This window comes from Oncorhynchus gorbuscha, linkage group LG05 (assembly GCF_021184085.1).
Source record: "Oncorhynchus gorbuscha isolate QuinsamMale2020 ecotype Even-year linkage group LG05, OgorEven_v1.0, whole genome shotgun sequence".
In the NCBI taxonomy this organism is placed as follows: domain Eukaryota; kingdom Metazoa; phylum Chordata; class Actinopteri; order Salmoniformes; family Salmonidae; genus Oncorhynchus; species Oncorhynchus gorbuscha.
In genome coordinates this window covers 5,384,208-5,400,771 of record NC_060177.1, presented here as the reverse complement: position 1 = coordinate 5,400,771, position 16,564 = coordinate 5,384,208, and the positions used below count along the sequence as shown (strand labels likewise).

The 16,564-nt window shown below is 45.4% G+C and overlaps 1 protein-coding gene across 4 annotated transcripts in view; it reads left to right on the top strand.

The window, feature by feature from the left end:
* The window catches only part of LOC124035464 (nuclear receptor ROR-alpha A-like), a 380,116-nt gene extending 365,923 nt beyond the window's left edge, over positions 1 to 14,193 (top strand). For all 4 annotated transcript variants that reach the window (XM_046348917.1, XM_046348918.1, XM_046348916.1 and 1 more), the window contains 6 exons: positions 3,228 to 3,349; positions 3,685 to 3,817; positions 9,450 to 9,557; positions 11,453 to 11,563; positions 12,678 to 12,790; positions 14,026 to 14,193. In XM_046348917.1, coding sequence (XP_046204873.1) covers positions 3,228 to 3,349; positions 3,685 to 3,817; positions 9,450 to 9,557; positions 11,453 to 11,563; positions 12,678 to 12,790; positions 14,026 to 14,193 — 755 coding nt within the window. The remainder of the gene's footprint in view (positions 1 to 3,227; positions 3,350 to 3,684; positions 3,818 to 9,449; positions 9,558 to 11,452; positions 11,564 to 12,677; positions 12,791 to 14,025) is intronic.
* Positions 14,194 to 16,564: the final 2,371 nt, after the last annotated feature.

The window sequence follows — 16,564 nt, the reverse complement described above, 5'->3', positions numbered from 1 at the left end:
CAGAATAGTAAAATACTGTCTGGGTCAATACCAGAGTAGTAAAATACTGTCTGGGTCATGACAGAGTAGTAAAATACTGTCAGTCAATACCAGAGTAGTAAAATACTGTCTGGGTCAATACCAGAATAGTAAAAATACTGTCTGGGTCATGATAGAGTAGTAAAATACTGTCTGTAGGTCAGAATAGTAAAATACTGTCTGGGTCAATACCAGAATAGTAAAATACTGTCTGGGTCAATACCAGAATATTAAAATACTGTCTGGGTCATGATTGAGTAGTAAAATACTGTCTGGGTCATGATAGTCAATACCAGTAGTAAAATACTGTCTGGGTCATGACAGAGTAGTAAAATACTGTCTGGGTCAATACCAGAATAGTAAAATACTGTCTGGGTCAATACCAGAGTAGTAAAATACTGTCTGGGTCAATACCAGAGTAGTAAAATACTGTCTGGGTCAATACCAGAGTAGTAAAATACTGTCTGGGTCATACCAGAATAGTAAAATACTGTCTGGGTCAATACCAGAGTAGTAAAATACTGTCTGGGTCAATACCAGAGTAGTAAAATACTGTCTGGGTCAATACCAGAGTAGTAAAATACTGTCTGGGTCAATACCAGAATAGTAAAATACTGTCTGGGTCATATAGAATAGTAAAATACTGTCTGGGTCATGGTTAGAGATGATCAACCACCTCTGACAGTATAGAATAGTAAAATACTGTCTGGGTCATGGTTAGAGATGATCAACCACCTCTAACAGTATAGAATAGTAAAATACTGTCTGGGTCATGGTTAGAGATGATCAACCACCTCTGACAGTATAGAATAGTAAGACCCTGTCTGGGTCATGGTTAGAGATGATCAACCACCTCTAACAGTATAGAATAGTAAAATACTGTCTGGGTCATGGTTAGAGATGATCAACCACCTCTGACAGTATAGAATAGTAAGACCCTGTCTGGGTCATGGTTAGAGATGATCAACCACCTCTAACAGTATAGAATAGTAAAATACTGTCTGGGTCATGGTTAGAGATGATCAACCACCTCTAACAGTATAGAATAGTAAAATACTGTCTGGGTCATGGTTAGAGATGATCAACCACCTCTAACAGTATAGAATAGCAGAACAGTAGGTTTGGAAGAATTTCCCTTTATGGAAACAATGTTACTGTGTTGTTACACATGTGAGCTCTGCCTACATGCTGACCCACATTCTACCCTTTTCCCCCTACTGGGCAGAGCCAAGAAAAGCCAAACCCAAATGCTGACCCATATTCTACCCTTTTCCCCCTACTGGGCAGAGCCAAGAAGAGCCAAACCCAAATGCTGACCCATATTCTACCCTTTTCCCCCTACTGGGCAGAGCCAAGAAAAGCCAAACCCAAATGCTGACCCATATTCTACCCTTTTCCCCCTACTGGGCAGAGCCAAGAAGAGCCAAACCCAAATGCTGACCCATATTCTACCCTTTTCCCCTACTGGGCAGAGCCAAGAAAAGCCAAACCCAAATGCTGACCCATATTCTACCCTTTTCCCCCTACTGGGCAGAGCCAAGAAAAGCCAAACCCAAATGCTGACCCATATTCTACCCTTTTCCCCCTACTGGGCAGAGCCAAGAAAAGCCAAACCCAAATGCTGACCCATATTCTACCCTTTTCCCCTACTGGGCAGAGCCAAGAAAAGCCAAACCCAAATGCTGACCCATATTCTACCCTTTTTCCCCTACTGGGCAGAGCCAAGAAAAGCCAAACCCAAATGCTGACCCATATTCTACCCTTTTCCCCCTACTGGGCAGAGCCAAGAAAAGCCAAACCCAAATGCTGACCCATATTCTACCCTTTTCCCCTACTGGGCAGAGCCAAGAAAAGCCAAACCCAAATGCTGACCCATATTCTACCCTTTTCCCCCTACTGGGCAGAGCCAAGAAAAGCCAAACCCAAATGCTGACCCATATTCTACCCTTTTCCCCTACTGGGCAGAGCCAAGAAAAGCCAAACCCAAATGCTGACCCATATTCTACCCTTTTCCCCTACTGGGCAGAGCCAAGAAAAGCCAAACCCAAATGCTGACCCATATTCTACCCTTTTCCCCTACTGGGCAGAGCCAAGAAAAGCCAAACCCAAATGCTGACCCATATTCTACCCTTTTCCCCCTACTGGGCAGAGCCAAGAAGAGCCAAACCCAAATGCTGACCCATATTCTACCCTTTTCCCCCTACTGGGCAGAGCCAAGAAAAGCCAAACCCAAATGCTGACCCATATTCTACCCTTTTCCCCTACTGGGCAGAGCCAAGAAAAGCCAAACCCAAATGCTGACCCATATTCTACCCTTTTCCCCTACTGGGCAGAGCCAAGAAAAGCCAAACCCAAATGTGCTGGAAAGAACCATGTAAAATAAACAGACCATTCAGTATAGTTCGGGTCGGCACCATAATGTGAAAAGGAGTCCACTGTGGTCCATCCAGCTCTTGATGTTGTCCTGGACCAATCGTGGTGCAGCTCTTGATGTTGTCCTGGACCAATCGTGGTGCAGCTCTTGATGTTGTCCTGGACCAATCGTGGTGCAGCTCTTGATGTTGTCCTGGACCAATCGTGTTCCAGCTCTTGATGTTGTCCTGGACCAATCGTGTTCCAGCTCTTGATGTTGGCCTGGACCAATCGTGTTCCAGCTCTTGATGTTGTCCTGGACCAATCCTGGTCCAGCTCTTGATGTTGTCCTGGACCAATCGTGGTCCAGCTCTTGATGTTGTCCTGGACCAATCGTGGTCCAGCTCTTGATGTTGTCCTGGACCAATCGTGTTCCAGCTCTTGATGTTGTCCTGGACCAATCGTGTTCCAGCTCTTGATGTTGGCCTGGACCAATCGTGTTCCAGCTCTTGATGTTGTACTGGACCAATCGTGGTTGTCCTGGACCAGTCGTGTTCCAGCTCTTGACGTTGTACTGGACCAATCGTGGTTGTCCTGGACCAATCGTGGTCCAGCTCTTGATGTTGTCCTGGACCAATCGTGGTCCAGCTCTTGATGTTGTCCTGGACCAATCGTGGTTGTCCTGGACCAATCGTGGTCCAGCTCTTGACGTTGTACTGGACCAATCGTGGTTGTCCTGGACCAATCGTGGTCCAGCTCTTGATGTTGTCCTGGACCAATCGTGGTCCAGCTCTTGATGTTGTCCTGGACCAATCGTGGTCCAGCTCTTGACGTTGTCCTGCTGCTCTCTCCTGTAGAACACCTAGGCCAGAACATCTCCAAGTCCCACCAGGAGACGTGTCAGTACCTGAGGGAGGAGCTACAGAGCATGACCTGGCAGGCCTTCCTCCAGGAGGAGATAGAGACCTACCAGACGAAGGTAACAATACACACTAACTAGAACACTACCTAGGACACTACTTTTGTTCTCTTCCCCTCATAGTCCTTTGTCACCCCCCTCTTCCTTCTCCTTTCTCTCTCTCTCTCTCTCTCTCTCTCTCTCTCTCTCTCTCTCTCTCTCTCTCTCTCTCTCTCTCTGTCTCTCTCTCTGTCTCACTCTCTCTCTCTCTCTCTCTCTCTCTCTCTCTCTCTCTCTCTCTCTCTCTCTCTCTGTCTCTCTCTCTCTCTTTGTCTCTCTCTCTCGCTCTCTCTCTCTCTGTCTGTCTCTCTCTCTCTCTCTGCCTCTTTTAACATTGTTGTTGTTGTTTATGTCAGCCGGAGGAGGTGATGTGGCAGCTGTGTGCCATCAAGATAACGGAGGCCATCCAGTACGTGGTGGAGTTCGCCAAACGCATCGACGGCTTCATGGAGCTCTGTCAGAACGACCAGATAGTGTTGCTCAAAGCAGGTAGACAAGATGATGGAACGTCTCATAATGACATCACAATGATCAACCCCCAATCTATTTATGGTCTACTTATATAAGAAAGTTATGTTGTCTCTCTGACCTGTAGTGATGGTTGTGTTGTCTCTCTGACCTGTAGTGATGGTTGTGTTGTTGTTGTTGTCTCTCTGACCTGTAGTGATGGTTGTGTTGTTGTTGTCTCTCTGACCTGTAGTGATAGTTGTGTTGTTGTTGTCTCTCTGACCTGTAGTGATGGTTGTGTTGTTGTCTCTCTGACCTGTAGTGATGGTTGTGTTGTCTCTCTGACCTGTAGTGATGGTTGTGTTGTCTCTCTGACCTGTAGTGATGGTTGTGTTGTTGTCTCTCTGACCTGTAGTGATGGTTGTGTTGTCTCTCTGACCTGTAGTGATGGTTGTTGTTGTCTCTCTGACCTGTAGTGATGGTTGTGTTGTTGTTGTCTCTCTGACCTGTAGTGATGGTTGTGTTGTTGTCTCTCTGACCTGTAGTGATGGTTGTGTTGTCTCTCTGACCTGTAGTGATGGTTGTGTTGTTGTTGTCTCTCTGACCTGTAGTGATGGTTGTGTTGTTGTTGTCTCTCTGTAGTGATGGTTGTGTTGTTGTCTCTCTGACCTGTAGTGATGGCTGTGTTGTTGTTGTCTCTCTGACCTGTAGTGATGGTTGTGTTGTCTCTCTGACCTGTAGTGATGGTTGTGTTGTCTCTCTGACCTGTAGTGATGGTTGTGTTGTCTCTCTGACCTGTAGTGATGGCTGTGTTGTTGTTGTCTCTCTGACCTGTAGTGATGGTTGTGTTGTTGTTGTCTCTCTGACCTGTAGTGATGGCTGTGTTGTTGTTGTCTCTCTGACCTGTAGTGATGGTTGTGTTGTTGTCTCTCTGACCTGTAGTGATGGTTGTGTTGTCTCTCTGACCTGTAGTGATGGTTGTGTTGTTGTTGTCTCTCTGACCTGTAGTGATGGTTGTGTTGTTGTTGTCTCACTGACCTGTAGTGATGGTTGTTGTTGTCTCTCTGACCTGTAGTGATGGTTGTTGTCGTCTCTCTGACCTGTAGTGATGGTTGTGTTGTCTCTCTGACCTGTAGTGATGGTTGTGTTGTCTCTCTGACCTGTAGTGATGGTTGTGTTGTCTCTCTGACCTGTAGTGATGGTTGTGTTGTCTCTCTGACCTGTAGTGATGGTTGTGTTGTCTCTCTGACCTGTAGTGATGGTTGTGTTGTTGTCTCTCTGACCTGTAGTGATGGTTGTGTTGTCTCTCTGACCTGTAGTGATGGTTGTGTTGTTGTCTCTCTGACCTGTAGTGATGGTTGTGTTGTTGTCTCTCTGACCTGTAGTGATGGTTGTGTTGTCTCTCTGACCTGTAGTGATGGTTGTGTTGTCTCTCTGACCTGTAGTGATGGTTGTGTTGTTGTCTCTCTGACCTGTAGTGATGGTTGTGTTGTCTCTCTGACCTGTAGTGATGGTTGTGTTGTCTCTCTGACCTGTAGTGATGGTTGTGTTGTTGTCTCTCTGACCTGTAGTGATGGTTGTGTTGTCTCTCTGACCTGTAGTGATGGTTGTGTTGTCTCTCTGACCTGTAGTGATGGTTGTGTTGTTGTCTCTCTGACCTGTAGTGATGGTTGTGTTGTCTCTCTGACCTGTAGTGATGGTTATGTTGTTGTCTCTCTGACCTGTAGTGATGGTTGTGTTGTTGTTGTCTCTCTGACCTGTAGTGATGGTTGTGTTGTCTCTCTGACCTGTAGTGATGGTTGTGTTGTCTCTCTGACCTGTAGTGATGGTTGTGTTGTTGTTGTCTCTCTGACCTGTAGTGATGGTTGTGTTGTTGTTGTCTCTCTGACCTGTAGTGATGGTTGTGTTGTTGTCTCTCTGACCTGTAGTGATGGTTGTGTTGTTGTGTCTCTCTGACCTGTAGTGATGGTTGTGTTGTCTCTCTGACCTGTAGTGATGGTTGTGTTGTTGTCGTCTCTCTGTAGTGATGGTTGTGTTGATCTGACCTGTAGTGATGGTTGTGTTGTCTCTCTGACCTGTAGTGATGGTTGTGTTGTTGTTGTCGTCTCTCTGACCTGTAGTGATGGTTGTGTTGTCTCTCTGACCTGTAGTGATGGTTGTGTTGTCTCTCTGACCTGTAGTGATGGTTGTGTTGTCTCTCTGACCTGTAGTGATGGTTGTGTTGTTGTTGTCTCTCTGACCTGTAGTGATAGTTGTGTTGTTGTTGTCTCTCTGACCTGTAGTGATGGTTGTGTTGTTGTCTCTCTGACCTGTAGTGATGGTTGTGTTGTCTCTCTGACCTGTAGTGATGGTTGTGTTGTCTCTCTGACCTGTAGTGATGGTTGTGTTGTTGTCTCTCTGACCTGTAGTGATGGTTGTGTTGTCTCTCTGACCTGTAGTGATGGTTGTGTTGTCTCTCTGACCTGTAGTGATGGTTGTGTTGTCTCTCTGACCTGTAGTGATGGTTGTTGTTGTCTCTCTGACCTGTAGTGATGGTTGTGTTGTTGTTGTCTCTCTGACCTGTAGTGATAGTTGTGTTGTTGTTGTCTCTCTGACCTGTAGTGATGGTTGTGTTGTTGTCTCTCTGACCTGTAGTGATGGTTGTGTTGTCTCTCTGACCTGTAGTGATGGTTGTGTTGTCTCTCTGACCTGTAGTGATGGTTGTGTTGTTGTCTCTCTGACCTGTAGTGATGGTTGTGTTGTCTCTCTGACCTGTAGTGATGGTTGTTGTTGTCTCTCTGACCTGTAGTGATGGTTGTGTTGTTGTTGTCTCTCTGACCTGTAGTGATGGTTGTGTTGTTGTCTCTCTGACCTGTAGTGATGGTTGTGTTGTCTCTCTGACCTGTAGTGATGGTTGTGTTGTTGTTGTCTCTCTGACCTGTAGTGATGGTTGTGTTGTTGTTGTCTCTCTGTAGTGATGGTTGTGTTGTTGTCTCTCTGACCTGTAGTGATGGCTGTGTTGTTGTTGTCTCTCTGACCTGTAGTGATGGTTGTGTTGTCTCTCTGACCTGTAGTGATGGTTGTGTTGTCTCTCTGACCTGTAGTGATGGTTGTGTTGTCTCTCTGACCTGTAGTGATGGCTGTGTTGTTGTTGTCTCTCTGACCTGTAGTGATGGTTGTGTTGTTGTTGTCTCTCTGACCTGTAGTGATGGCTGTGTTGTTGTTGTCTCTCTGACCTGTAGTGATGGTTGTGTTGTTGTCTCTCTGACCTGTAGTGATGGTTGTGTTGTCTCTCTGACCTGTAGTGATGGTTGTGTTGTTGTTGTCTCTCTGACCTGTAGTGATGGTTGTGTTGTTGTTGTCTCACTGACCTGTAGTGATGGTTGTTGTTGTCTCTCTGACCTGTAGTGATGGTTGTTGTCGTCTCTCTGACCTGTAGTGATGGTTGTGTTGTCTCTCTGACCTGTAGTGATGGTTGTGTTGTCTCTCTGACCTGTAGTGATGGTTGTGTTGTCTCTCTGACCTGTAGTGATGGTTGTGTTGTCTCTCTGACCTGTAGTGATGGTTGTGTTGTCTCTCTGACCTGTAGTGATGGTTGTGTTGTTGTCTCTCTGACCTGTAGTGATGGTTGTGTTGTCTCTCTGACCTGTAGTGATGGTTGTGTTGTTGTTGTCTCTCTGACCTGTAGTGATGGTTGTGTTGTTGTTGTCTCTCTGTAGTGATGGTTGTGTTGTTGTCTCTCTGACCTGTAGTGATGGCTGTGTTGTTGTTGTCTCTCTGACCTGTAGTGATGGTTGTGTTGTCTCTCTGACCTGTAGTGATGGTTGTGTTGTCTCTCTGACCTGTAGTGATGGTTGTGTTGTCTCTCTGACCTGTAGTGATGGCTGTGTTGTTGTTGTCTCTCTGACCTGTAGTGATGGTTGTGTTGTTGTTGTCTCTCTGACCTGTAGTGATGGCTGTGTTGTTGTTGTCTCTCTGACCTGTAGTGATGGTTGTGTTGTTGTCTCTCTGACCTGTAGTGATGGTTGTGTTGTCTCTCTGACCTGTAGTGATGGTTGTGTTGTTGTTGTCTCTCTGACCTGTAGTGATGGTTGTGTTGTTGTTGTCTCACTGACCTGTAGTGATGGTTGTTGTTGTCTCTCTGACCTGTAGTGATGGTTGTTGTCGTCTCTCTGACCTGTAGTGATGGTTGTGTTGTCTCTCTGACCTGTAGTGATGGTTGTGTTGTCTCTCTGACCTGTAGTGATGGTTGTGTTGTCTCTCTGACCTGTAGTGATGGTTGTGTTGTCTCTCTGACCTGTAGTGATGGTTGTGTTGTCTCTCTGACCTGTAGTGATGGTTGTGTTGTTCTCTCTCTGACCTGTAGTGATGGTTGTGTTGTCTCTCTGACCTGTAGTGATGGTTGTGTTGTTGTCTCTCTGACCTGTAGTGATGGTTGTGTTGTTGTCTCTCTGACCTGTAGTGATGGTTGTGTTGTCTCTCTGACCTGTAGTGATGGTTGTGTTGTCTCTCTGACCTGTAGTGATGGTTGTGTTGTTGTCTCTCTGACCTGTAGTGATGGTTGTGTTGTCTCTCTGACCTGTAGTGATGGTTGTGTTGTCTCTCTGACCTGTAGTGATGGTTGTGTTGTTGTCTCTCTGACCTGTAGTGATGGTTGTGTTGTCTCTCTGACCTGTAGTGATGGTTGTGTTGTCTCTCTGACCTGTAGTGATGGTTGTGTTGTTGTCTCTCTGACCTGTAGTGATGGTTGTGTTGTCTCTCTGACCTGTAGTGATGGTTATGTTGTTGTCTCTCTGACCTGTAGTGATGGTTGTGTTGTTGTTGTCTCTCTGACCTGTAGTGATGGTTGTGTTGTCTCTCTGACCTGTAGTGATGGTTGTGTTGTCTCTCTGACCTGTAGTGATGGTTGTGTTGTTGTCGTCTCTCTGACCTGTAGTGATGGTTGTGTTGTTGTCGTCTCTCTGACCTGTAGTGATGGTTGTGTTGTTGTCGTCTCTCTGACCTGTAGTGATGGTTGTGTTGTTGTCGTCTCTCTGACCTGTAGTGATGGTTGTGTTGTCTCTCTGACCTGTAGTGATGGTTGTGTTGTTGTCGTCTCTCTGTAGTGATGGTTGTGTTGTCTATCTGACCTGTAGTGATGGTTGTGTTGTCTCTCTGACCTGTAGTGATGGTTGTGTTGTTGTTGTCGTCTCTCTGACCTGTAGTGATGGTTGTGTTGTCTCTCTGACCTGTAGTGATGGTTGTGTTGTCTCTCTGACCTGTAGTGATGGTTGTGTTGTCTCTCTGACCTGTAGTGATGGTTGTGTTGTTGTCGTCTCTCTGTAGTGACGGTTGTGTTGTCTCTCTGACCTGTAGTGATGGTTGTGTTGTTGTCGTCTCTCTGTAGTGATGGTTGTGTTGTTGTTGTCTCTCTGACCTGTAGTGATGGTTGTGTTGTCTCTCTGACCTGTAGTGATGGTTGTGTTGTCTCTCTGACCTGTAGTGATGGTTGTGTTGTCTCTCTGACCTGTAGTGATGGTTGTGTTGTTGTCGTCTCTCTGTAGTGATGGTTGTGTTGTTGTCTCTCTGACCTGTAGTGATGGTTGTGTTGTCTCTCTGACCTGTAGTGATGGTTGTGTTGTCTCTCTGACCTGTAGTGATGGTTGTGTTGTTGTCGTCTCTCTGTAGTGACGGTTGTGTTGTCGTCTCTCCTCAGGGTCTCTTGAGGTGGTGTTCATCAGGATGTGTCGTGCCTTTGACTCTCAGAACAGCACCGTCTACTTCGATGGGAAGTACGCTGGGACCGACGTCTTCAAAGCGTTAGGTGAGTCAGAATACAACCCAGCGAATCACGTTCATCCCCTTTCAAAGCATTAGGTATGTCAGAATACAACCCAGCGAATCATGTTCATCCCCTTTCAAAGCATTAGGTGAGTCAGAATACAACCCAGCGAATCACGTTCATCCCCTTTCAAAGCGTTAGGTATGTCAGAATACAACCCAGCGAATCATGTTCATCCCCTTTCAAAGCATTAGGTGAGTCAGAATACAACCCAGCGAATCACGTTCATCCCCTTTCAAAGCATTAGGTACGTCAGAATACATACGTAGAATGTATGCACACATGACTGTAAGTCGCTTTGGATAAAAGCGTCTGCTAAATGGCATATATTATTATATTATTATATTATTATATTACAACCCAGCGAATCACGTTCATCCCCTTTCAAAGCATTAGGTACGTCAGAATACAACCCAGCGAATCACGTTCATCCCCTTTCAAAGCGTTAGGTGAGTCAGAATACAACCCAGCGAATCACGTTCATCCCCTTCAATCTGTGGTTGAGGTTCAGACGTTTCAGAACCATCGATTTAATAGGAGAGGAAGTTGTTTGTTTAGTATTAGGGACTGTTTTGGACCACCTCTGACTGAATGGCTGGGCCACTAGGATATGGACTGACTGAATGGCTGGGCCACTAGGATATGGACTGACTGACTGAATGGCTGGGCCACTAGGATATGGACTGACTGAATGGCTGGGCCACTAGGATATGGACTGACTGACTGAATGGCTGGGCCACTAGGATATGGACTGACTGAATGGCTGGGCCACTAGGATATGGACTGACTGACTGACTGAATGGCTGGGCCACTAGGATATGGACTGACTGAATGGCTGGGCCACGAGGATATGGACTGACTGAATGGCTGGGCCTCTAGGATATGGACTGGACTGACTGAATGGCTGGGCCACTAGGATATGGACTGACTGAATGGCTGGGCCACTAGGATATGGACTGACTGACTGAATGGCTGGGCCACTGGGATATGGACTGACTGACTGAATGGCTGGGCCACTGGGATATGGACTGACTGACTGAATGGCTGGGCCACTAGGATATGGACTGACTGACTGCATGGCTGGGCCACTGGGATATGGACTGACTGAATGGCTGGGCCACTAGGATATGGACTGACTGACTGAATGGCTGGGCCACTAGGATATGGACTGACTGACTGAATGGCTGGGCCACTGGGATATGTACTGACTGACTGAATGGCTGGGCCACTGGGATATGGACTGACTGACTGAATGGCTGGGCCACTGGGATATGGACTGACTGACTGAATGGCTGGGCCACTAGGACATGGACTGACTGACTGAATGGCTTGGCCACTGGGATATGGACTGACTGAATGGCTGGGACACTAGGATACGGACTGGACTGACTGAACTCCAAAGCGATGCATGTCAGGTGACGTCTGTTCAGATCGTGATGTCCTGCTCTGTGTCCTGTGTTGTTGTGATATTTTATACATAACTACTCCTGTCTCTCTGTGTGTCTGACAGACTGTGTTGTTCTGATCCACATAACTACTCCTCTCTCTCTCTCTGTGTGTCTGTCTGTCTGTCTGTCTGTCTGTCTGTCTGTCTGTCTGTCTGTCTGTCTGTCTGTCTGTCTGTCTGTCTGTCTGTCTGTCTGTCTGTCTGTCTGTCTGTCTGTCTGTCTGTCTGTCTGTCTGTCTGTCTGTCTGTCTGTCTGTCTGTCTGTCTGTGTGTGTGTGTGTGTGTGTGTGTGTGTGTGTGTGTGTGTGTGTGTGTGTGTGTGTGTGTGTGTGTGTGTGTGTGTGTGTGTGTGTGTGTGTGTGTGTGTGTGTGTGTGTGTGTGTGTGTGTGTGTGTGTGTGTGTGTGTGTGTGTGTGTGTGTGTGTGACAGGTTGTGACGATCTGATTCGCTTAGTCTTTGAGTTTGGGAAGAGCATGTCTGTCATCCATCTCTCTGAGGAGGAGATCGCTCTCTTCTCAGCGTACGTCCTGATGTCTGCGGGTAGGCACGATGCTGTCACGTTCACGACGCAACGTTGCGAGCACATGTCTTCTACAATCACATAACACACACACACACACACACACACACACACACACACACACACACACACACACACACACACACACACACACACACACACACACACACACACACACACACACACACACACACAGCTATTCCCCCTTGTGGCAGTCCGAGAGCATCTCTGGGTGTTATTATTTATACAACGTTGCATCGTTTAACTAACGGTGCAGTCCGAGAGCATCTCTGGGTGTTATTATTTATACACAACGTTGCATCGTTTAACTAACGGTGCAGTCCGAGAGCATCTCTGGGTGTTATTATTTATACAACGTTGTATCTTCTACAATCACATAACACACACAAACACACACACACAGCTATTCCCCCTTGTGGCAGTCCGAGAGCATCTCTGGGTGTTATTATTTATACAACGTTGAGAGCACATATCTTCTACAATCACATAACACAACACACACACACACACACACACACACACACACACACACACACACACATCACACACACACACACACACACACACACACACACACACACACACACACACACAGCTATTCCCCCTTGTGACAGTCCGAGAGCATCTCTGGGTGTTATTATTTATACACAACGTTGCATCGTTTAACTAACGGTGCAGTCCGAGAGCATCTCTGGGTGTTATTATTTATACAACGTTGCATCGTTTAACTAACGGTGCAGTCCGAGAGCATCTCTGGGTGTTATTATTTATACAACGTTGTATCGTTTAACTAACGGTGCAGTCCGAGAGCATCTCTGGGTGTTATTATTTATACAACGTTGTATCGTTTAACTAACGGTGCAGTTCGAGAGCATCTCTGGGTGTTATTATTTATACAACGTTGCATCGTTTAACTAACGGTGCAGTCCGAGAGCATCTCTGGGTGTTATTATTTATACACAACGCTGCATCGTTTAACTAACGGTGCAGTCCAGAGCATCTCTGGGTGTTATTATTTATACGACTCTGTATCGTGTAACTAACGGTGCAGTCCGAGAGCATCTCTGGGTGTTATTATTTATACAACGTTGTATCGTTTAACGGTGCGTGTAGATCGGACGTGGCTTCAGGAGAAGGTGAAGGTAGAGAAGCTGCAACAGAAGATCCAGCTGGCTCTCCAACATGTCCTTCAGCAGAACGGCAGAGAGGATGTGGTTCTCACTAAGGTATAACACACTAACACACACGTACATACAATATATGCAATTGCTGTACACCAGGATTGGGGTCAATTTCCTTTTCAATTCCAGTCCATTCAGAAAGTAAAACAAATTCCAATTCTACATTTTCCAAATTGAAGAGAATTGGAAATTCCCTTTGTGAATTGAAAATGAAATTCAGCCCAACCCTGCTTTACACTGTACTGCTACACAGTAGCTACAGGGAATTAATCTTTGTTTGTAAGGACTGTGTTCATGCATTGTCTAAATGGTAGTGCTCTTGGTATACTCTACTTGATGACATCTCGTTTTGAACTGAACAGGCCTTGGGATTTCACAGCAGGATTTCAGTTCCATCACCAACAGAACCATCAGTCCTAATGACACGCACACTGTCCTGGTCTCAGGGAAATGTGAAAGTCCTGTCTGTCTGTCTGTCTGTCTGTCTGTCTGTCTGTCTGTCTGTCTGTCTGTCTGTCTGTCTGTCTGTCTGTCTGTCTGTCTGTCTGTCTGTCTGTCTGTCTGTCTGTCTGTCTGTCTGTCTGTCTGTCTGTCAGAATGTGACCTGGCAGTCCTGAATCTCAGTAACCTCTCTCTCTCTCTCTCTCTCTCTCTCTCTCTCTCTCTCTCTCTCTCTCTCTGTCTCTCTCTCTCTCTCTCTCTCTCTCTCTGTCTCTCTCTCTCTCTCTCTCTCTCTCTCTCTCTCTCTCTCTCTCTCTCTCTCTCTCTCTCTCTCTCTCTCTCTCTCTCTCTCTCTCTGTCTCTCTCTCTCTGTCCCTCTCCCTCTCTCTCTCTCTGTCTCTCTCTCTCTCTGTCTCTCTGTCTCTCTCTCTCTCTCTGTCTCTCTCTCTGTCTCTCTCTCTCTCTCTCTCTCTCTCTCTCTCTCTCTCTCTCTCTCTCTCTCTCTCTCTCTCTCTCTCTCTCCCTCTCTCTCTGTCTCTCTCTCTCTCTGTCTCTGTCTCTCTCTCTCTGTCTCTCTCTCTCTCTCTCTCTCTCTCTCTCTCTCTCTCTCTCTCTGTCTCTCTCTGTCTCTCTCTCTGTCTCTCTCTCTCTCTCTCTCTCTCTCTCTCTCTCTCTCTCTCTCTCTCTCTCTCTCTCTCTCTCTCTCTCTCTCTCTCTCTGTCTCTCTCTCTCTCTCTCTCTCTCTCTCTCTCTCTCTCTCTCTCTCTCTCTCTCTCTCTCTCTCTCTCTCTCTCTCTCTCTCTCTCTCTCTCTCTCTGTCTCTGTCTCTCTCTCTCCAGTTGATATGCAAAGTGTCGACCCTGCGGGCGTTAGTCAGCCGGCACACAGAGAAGCTGACGGCCTTCAGAGCAACCTACCCAGACATTGTCCAAGCCCACTTCCCTCCACTATACAGGGAGCTGTTTGGCTCAGACTTTGAACAGGGCTCCATGTCCATAGACGGCTAGCCAAAGAGCCCGTCGGTGACCTACCGTACTGTATCTGCCCTGTACTGTAGTTTACGTCATGGAGCCAGTGTTGATCTTTGGGAGACAGAGAGACACGTTGAATGAGAGACACTCAGACAGTGCCTTGGTCCTGTGGCTCTAACTTGCTCTTACCTGGACAGACACCCAACATTTCTCTGTTCATTTCTCTGTCTAATAAATAAATCATCCATTCTGGTTCTGGAATATCAGTTTTAAATAAATCATCCATTCTGGTTCTGGAATGTCAGATTTAAATAAATCATCCATTCTGGTTCTGGAATGTCAGTTTTAAATAAATCATCCATTCTGGTTCTGGAATGTCAGTTTTAAATAAATCATCCATTCTGGTTCTGGAATGTCAGTTTTAAATAAATCATCCATTCTGGTTCTGGAATGGAATGTCAGTTGAGTCCATCAGTATATTCGGTCGCACTTATTTGTTAAATTGCAGAAACTCTCAGTTGAAATCATACAGCCTCTTACTTCTAAACGTTTTATTTCTAATTGAAATCTACAGTCCAGGTTATACGTCATCAGAAGCAATGCTTGAACCCACCTGGTTCCCACTGGGTATGATGACGTGTTGATGAACACTCAGGGACAATAGGAACTACGTTATCAGAGGCCCTATAAGCAATATTATCTTAAATAAATCATGATCTGCACGAAGAAAATACATGGTTGTTGTTTTAGTAGAAAGCTATTTTTTTTTTGCTTTTGGGCTCAGATTGAATCTGTAGCATTGAAGATTCACGCTTTACCAGGATTTACATTTAAGGGCAATGTTCCTGCGTTTTGTCAGAGTGCCAATATGACGAGGATCTTCAGCGCTGCGGATTGAATCCATCCCTCTCTTCAGTTGGTTCGTTAAAGTGGCCCCTCTTAAACATTTCCCACCATTGTGTTTACACCTACTGTGTGTGTGTGTGTGTGTGTGTGTGTGTGTGTGTGTGTGTGTGTGTGTGTGTGTGTGTGTGTGTGTGTGTGTGTGTGTGTGTGTGTGTGTGTGTGTGTGTGTGTGTGTGTGTGTGTGTGTGTGTGTGTGTGTGTGTGTGTGTGTGTGTGTGTGTGTGTGTGTGTGTGTGTGTGTGCATCTATGTGGCTACATAATATTGTTGTCTTAGACACCCCAGGTTTTATTAGTGAAGGATACCGTGGTCAGCTGGAGAGGCTTTATTAGTGAAGGATACCGTGGTCAGTTGGAGGGGTTTTACCTATAGGCTTTACCTATAGAGTTACCTATAGAGTTACCTATAGTTACCTATAGAATTACCTATAGAGTTACCTATAGAGTTACCTATTTACCTATAGAGTTACCTATAGAGTTACCTATAGAGTTACCTATAGAATTACCTATAGAGTTACCTATAGAGTTACCTATAGAATTACCTATAGAGTTACCTATAGAGTTACCTATAGAAGTTACCTATAGAGTTACCTATAGAATTACCTATAGAGTTACCTATAGAATTACCTATAGAATTACCTATAGAGTTACCTATAGAGTTACCTATAGAGTTACCTATAGAATTACCTATAGAATTACCTATAGAATTACCTATAGAGTTACCTATAGAATTACCTATAGAGTTACCTATAGTTACCTATAGAATTACCTATAGAATTACCTATAGAGTTACCTATAGAGTTACCTATAGAATTACCTATATAATTAGTTAGAGTTACCTATAGCATTACCTATAGAGGTACCTATAGAATTACCTATAGAGTTACCTATAGCATTACCTATAGAGTTACCTATAGAATTACCTATAGAGTTACCTATAGAGTTACATATAGAGTTACTGCTATAGAATTACCTATAGAGTTACTAGAGTTACCTATAGCATTACCTATAGAGTTACATATAGAATTACCTATAGAGTTACCTATAGGACACATACTGCTATAGACTCTGTCTATACAGACCAGGTGAGAGGACATACTGCTATAGACTCTGTCTATACAGACCAGGTGAGAGGGACATACTGCTATAGACTCTGTCTATACAGACCAAGTAAGAGTGACATACTGCTATAGACTCTGTCTATACAGACCAAGTGACAGTGACATACTGCTATAGATTCTGTGTAGATGTTGGAACATTGCTGCGGGGACTTGCTTCCATGTAGGTTTTTAGTTGGGAAGATAAGAAGAATGTGGGATTATTTTAGTTGTTCTTCAGGCGTGTGATGCTAGGTTCCTTCAACGAGCAAACCCTTGGGTTCTAGACCGTTCTAGACTAAGCCACCTTGTTGGTTCCATAGAGTACCAATGGGTTCTAGATGTTTAACTAAGTGATTATTATTCCCAGCTGGTACCTGTATCAGTGTGCCAGGCTTGGGGGGGG